Here is a 5,218-nt window from a genome sequence, read left to right as displayed (position 1 = left end):
AATCCGCCTCAACAATATAGAACTTATCTAAAAGTTCCCATGTTAGCCGATTCAGGCAAATATGGCATTCTATGACAAGAAACTGATAAAAACGAGTCAACGAGTTTCTATGAACTTATTCATGACAATATAGTTAAAGTAGCGTTACCTGCCCTAAGTTGGCGGAAATGACCATTTCCATCACAGATTGGAAGACAACTTGTACATTGGCAGTGTCAGTAGCTGTACAAAAATGAGGATACAGCACTTTTCTGGAATCTCCATTTTTAAGGATAAACTTGTGTTGAATGAAAAGAGCGCCCCTGTCCACGTCCCTGTCTGGCCCTACAAACAGAACTTGGTGAAGTTGTCCAAACCAAGCACACTGCGTGATCCTGTACCTTTGTAGTCGGAGAAATACAGTCTTAAGTGTCGATTGGAATAGAGAATTTTTTCCCTAAAGAGATCAAATTTGTTCATGAACAACACGAACGACGCATCTCGAAAGAACGGATTGTTCACGATTTGCCCGAACAAGTTCAAGCTTTCTTCCATCCGATTAACATTGGGGTCTTCCTATAATTCCAGCCAAATAAACTCACATCTACTTTTTTTATAGTCACTTACGATCAACGTCATATCGAAGCCGCTTAACGAGATAACAAAAAGCACAGCTTTCACGTCGTCAAAGCAGTAAATCCATTTTCGTCGTTGAGATCGTTGCCCTCCAACATCATACATGTTGATGATGATGTCCTGAATGCGAAACTGGGTTTCGATGATGCCCTGCGTGCGAACTCGGGCCCGCAACACATCGGTCGGATTTGGCACATACTTTGGATCACAGATTCGTTCCATGTTTTCAAATAAACTGAAAATTGTAATGCTGTTGATTCGCATCGATGAATGATCACACAATGGTTTGGCTTACTATAGGGCAGAATCGTTCAGTTCATACTCATATCCTCTGGAGACAGCTAGTCGTACTCCTCTGTCTGACCATAGCGCCTGTAAAGAAGCAGCTACATCGGGCAAGACCGTAAAGCTCATATCAAAACAACTATCGGCTGCCAATACGTTTTTTGCATGGACCTGAAAGGCGATGAAAACTTGTTACTAGCTGAAAAACGCTTTGCACTCCACTCTGGGCACCTTGTTTTTTAGATGTTCCAAGTTGATTCTGAGTAGGCCCATGCCGGCCAGAACGTACTTCATAGACGAGAGAAGATTATCCAGCACTGTGGGTCTAAAACTATTCAACTCCATTCTGGTGAACCCATCAGCATGAATGATTTTCATTTGCTTCACTAGGGTGCTTTTCCCGCTTTCACCAGCGCCTGAATTAAACAGCATAACTTAAACTAGCTACCGAACGCCGGGCACAATAATTTCACTTACCCAAAAGCAGAATTTTGATGACATTGTTCTGCTGTTTGGCCAATTCCCCAAGCTGCCTATCAATCTCTTCACTTCGTCTTTTTGCATTGCCGTCTTCACGTTCCAGCGATAGGCATGCACCCATGACAAACACACATCACGGATAATGCTTCCAATTTAAGAAAAATTGATCCAGATTGATTAATTGGGACAATTTTGCGGTTGTTTAAAGGGATTTAAATGGACTTCAAGGTTGTCGTTGATTGAGCCTTCCACATCAACTTCGGAAGGTGAGGGCTTCTGCTCCTAGTACACCTAGTACGAGCAGGCACTGGAAATCGTTGAAATGCAGGTTCTTCTGCTTTGCCTGCACACAATTTGAACAAACAAACTGAAGGAATCGAATAAACAAACAATCTTCTTTACTTATTTGTAGGTTATGACTGTCTTAAGACGACGAACGCACCATCTGCCAATCGACCGCAGAACATTCGCAAGAGGGATGGACTCAACGAATTAGTGTCTGTCGATAATGGTCGCCTAGAGTGACGTCACGTTCGAGCGTCATACCAGTACATAAAGGACCAACGTTACGGCGTTGTACCAAAATTGTAAAATGGCTCCAGGATATTGGAGTGGTTTGAAGAAACAAAAAATAAATAACTGAATTTCTTGTGTGCCCTGGCTGCATTAAGCAATCACTTTCGAAATTATGCGACTGCAAACTGCGTGGCTCTTCCTTCGAATGACATGAGATAGATAAAGCTGGATTGATAGCGACGACCGATGCTTGGCTTATCGATGTTGTGAGGGGTCGATTGCCAAATCGCAATCCACATTGCAATAATTCCGAATTTCATTTAGTAGCTCGACGTCCAGTGTGAGTCAGCTTAGCTTTTCGTGAGTTCATTTTCCTGTGATATAATAGGTGAGTTTTGTGAGAATTGGCAATGTTAGCATCACCGACAAGAAACGCAAAGATCCCTAAGTCCCCCTCTAGCCAAGGGCGCACAGTTCGTAGCCCCCTTAGCTTGAAAATGAGTGCTCCCTAATATTATGTAACACGTTGGGATCGATTTTTTCTAACACTATTTGTGTATGTTCTGTAACAATCATTGCTTAGCTAGTAACCTTCTTGTACACGAAACCTCGAAAAGTGTTTGATCTTGTGTAATTTTAAACGGTATTAAATAGGTATACTCTTTAATTTCTTTATCTATATTTAAAAGGGTCACCAGCCCAAGTGGTTGTTGCTGTTACTGGATGGGATTATTTAAGGCAAAAAACCCTCAGTTAATTTTTAACCCCAAATTAACTTGTAAAAATGCACGTGCATGACGTCATGGCTTGGCGTATAGGAAATATCCTTCCTCGTCACACCTAACACTTTGACCCTGAAACTTATCTTGCCAAGAACAGTTTTATGATCATGAACTTCGAATTTGGCTGGATCAATGGTTTACATTACATAAGAGAACGATTATTGCGATCAAAGTTGTTTAACACGTGGTTTCATGCCCAAACGACAAATAACCTAAAACTAATTTACGAATTGACTCATCTTAGATATTCGCATTCATAGCATCACGTGGACACGTTTTCACGCGAATGAAAACAGCATGTTTTCTCAGACTGCAAGTAAAAAACAAAAAAATTGTTTCAGCTTTACCCTAACTGACCATGGGTGTGCCCGCTGGTGACGTAGAAAAGGGCAAGAAAATCTTCGTGCAGAGATGCGCTCAATGCCACACTGTGGAAGCAGGTGGTAAACACAAAACCGGACCAAACCTGCACGGACTATTCGGCAGGAAAACGGGCCAGGCTGCGGGCTTCTCCTACACCGACGCTAACAAGGCTAAAGGTAACATTTTCGGCATTCTTCACTTGACCCGTGTTGTTACTAAATCTTCTCTTTGCAGGTATCACATGGGGAAAAGACACTCTCTTCGAATACCTTGAAAACCCTAAAAAGTACATCCCTGGAACGAAGATGGTATTCGCCGGTCTTAAAAAGCCCAATGAGCGAGGCGACCTGATCGCCTACCTCGAATCGGCAACGAAGTAAACTCGTTAGCTAACATCATCCAGGGAGTCGCAATGCCAAATTCCATCTACACCATATCGTTTTGTTCTATTAGATGGGACTGAGTCGTATCCCATAGTCCAAAGCTCTCCAGTTCATTGCAGATTTTCCTTTCATGACACCAACAGCTAGTAGTATATAGTTCAATGTGTACAAGCGACAGTTTCATCATGTCGTCGCCTTGCGTTGTCTGTACAAATTAGCCAATTTTAATTGTAGGTATTTAAACGGTAAATTATTTCTTTTAAGGTTAACTGTACGAATAAAATCAGTTATTTATTCCAATTGTTTCTTGTCCCTCGAAACATTTATGCAATTTTTACTTAACTTTAACGATTCAAATCGGTTGGCAGCCAATTTTCACGTGTATGTTGCATGAAGCGAGCTGTGTAACAAAAAACTTGAAAATATACGGTATTTGAATTCGCAAAACATTCATCTTGTCTCCGCACATTTTGCATATATCCTTTGTTTCGGTCAGATGGGGCTTGTCCGCTTTCCTTGTTACTAAACTGATGGGAGCCAGCAGCGAGCCGCAAGTCGTGCATATGTTAGCCTAAAATTTAAAGTGAGATTAAGCCTCGATTTTGCACAGTGCAAACTCATGTCTGCTCACAAGGCATTTGTCCGAACAGTTCAATAATCTGTCTTGCAAGAGGAACGTGGCACCGTGGCTGATCAAGGCGTCTCTCTCCATTTCACCAAAGCGTACGCCACCGCCCTTTTTACGTCCTTTAATGGGCTGCCGAGTCACTATATCCATGGGTCCTGTCGATCTTACCTACTTGAAAATATCACATTTTTAATAACTGTATATCGCGGAAATTGAGGTAAAATTACCTGCCATTTATCCGACACCATGTGTCGTAAACGTTGATAATGGACGACTCCAAAGAATATTTGCGCTGTCATCTCTCTTCCGTCTATACCAGAGTACATTGTTTCCGTCCCATAATAGTCGTAGCCTCCTGAGAAGTTCACATTTTTGTGTATAAAAAGCTAGTTTTATAAAGCGTTAGCACCCTTAACTTACCTAGCTCGAGGAGCCTACCGAAATAATCTACAGCGGTGTCATCTTCTGAAAATTTAAAAGGAGTGGCATCATGCACCAGGCCGTGAATAGCCGCTGATTTTCCAGCCATCAGCTCAATCATCATGGCAATCGTCATTCGGGAGGGAAAGCCGTGGGGATTGAAAACTATATCTGGTACCAACCCTATTGTGACAAAGAAAATTTACAGCCTTGAAGTGAATTTCTTGAATTTCTCTTCAAGTGACGCGTCGTCTGTTTTTTTTTTGTAGAAGCAAATCCTTATAGWCCACGAGCCAATGAAAATTGGCAAAAATCGAATTAMTGCRAMTCTAATWATTATTAGATYCAATGACAAATAAATTATTTTGATTTGACGCCTCGACTATTTTTTTGTCGAAGCAAAAGCTAATAGTCCAGAGGCAAATGAAAATKGGCAAAAATCGAGTTAATTTTTGAGGTTCTGTCTGTCTTGKTTTGTCCAGAACTCGCTTAATGCAAATCCAATTTCCAAAACTCGCTATGCATTTTGCAGGCAAATAAATTCTCTTGAATTGACGCCTCGACAACTTTTTTGTAGGAGGCCGTGCAGGGGCGGATCCAGCTTTAAAGTCAGGGGGGGCGGTTATGTAGAAAAAATACAGGCTTCTGTTGTCTATGAAATTAGAAAAATTATCGTCGTTTTGTGCAAGGGTGGCGCAAGATTATTGCAAAATTTTATGTTTTCCGTCCCGTTTTGCATGTTTCTC

The 5,218-nt window shown here is 41.5% G+C and overlaps 3 protein-coding genes across 4 annotated transcripts in view; 1 reads left to right on the top strand and 2 right to left on the bottom strand.

Annotated features, from left to right (window-relative positions):
- LOC109536625 (guanine nucleotide-binding protein G(o) subunit alpha) overlaps positions 1-2,065 on the bottom strand; it is a 6,132-nt gene extending 4,067 nt beyond the window's left edge. For both annotated transcript variants that reach the window (XM_048664061.1, XM_019902921.2), the window contains exons 1-6: positions 1,378-2,065; positions 1,132-1,316; positions 911-1,071; positions 607-850; positions 381-555; positions 149-324 (exon numbers count right to left, since the gene is read on the bottom strand). In XM_048664061.1, coding sequence (XP_048520018.1) covers positions 149-324; positions 381-555; positions 607-850; positions 911-1,071; positions 1,132-1,316; positions 1,378-1,501 — 1,065 coding nt within the window. In that variant the 5' untranslated portion in view covers positions 1,502-2,065. The remainder of the gene's footprint in view (positions 1-148; positions 325-380; positions 556-606; positions 851-910; positions 1,072-1,131; positions 1,317-1,377) is intronic.
- An 82-nt stretch (positions 2,066-2,147) lies between these two features.
- LOC109536630 (cytochrome c) lies at positions 2,148-3,718 on the top strand. Its single transcript, XM_019902927.2, has 3 exons — positions 2,148-2,284; positions 3,020-3,217; positions 3,276-3,718. Exons 2-3 carry the CDS (start codon positions 3,037-3,039, stop codon positions 3,419-3,421), a joined length of 327 nt encoding a protein of 108 aa, XP_019758486.1. The 5' UTR covers positions 2,148-2,284; positions 3,020-3,036; the 3' UTR covers positions 3,422-3,718.
- LOC109536595 (DNA-directed RNA polymerase I subunit RPA2) overlaps positions 3,690-5,218 on the bottom strand; it is a 10,249-nt gene continuing 8,720 nt past the window's right edge. Inside the window, exons 14-17 of the mRNA XM_048664058.1 lie at positions 4,473-4,655; positions 4,280-4,407; positions 4,056-4,220; positions 3,690-3,995 (exon numbers count right to left, since the gene is read on the bottom strand). Coding sequence (XP_048520015.1) covers positions 3,777-3,995; positions 4,056-4,220; positions 4,280-4,407; positions 4,473-4,655 — 695 coding nt within the window. The 3' untranslated portion in view covers positions 3,690-3,776. The remainder of the gene's footprint in view (positions 3,996-4,055; positions 4,221-4,279; positions 4,408-4,472; positions 4,656-5,218) is intronic.

This window comes from Dendroctonus ponderosae, unplaced genomic scaffold (assembly GCF_020466585.1).
Source record: "Dendroctonus ponderosae isolate FM_Combo_2020 unplaced genomic scaffold, Dpon_F_20191213v2 Dpon_F_20191213_2, whole genome shotgun sequence".
NCBI lineage: Eukaryota > Metazoa > Arthropoda > Insecta > Coleoptera > Curculionidae > Dendroctonus > Dendroctonus ponderosae.
This window is presented reverse-complemented; position numbering and strand designations above follow the sequence as displayed.

Excerpts from the sequence above, each read along its gene's own strand:
- LOC109536630 (XM_019902927.2), top strand. The coding sequence starts at position 3,037 with ATGGGTGTGCCCGCTGGTGACGTAGAAAAGGGCAAGAAAATCTTCGTG. Across the intron at positions 3,218-3,275 it reads CGACGCTAACAAGGCTAAAG|GTATCACATGGGGAAAAGAC; the intron begins GTAACATTTTCG and ends TTCTCTTTGCAG.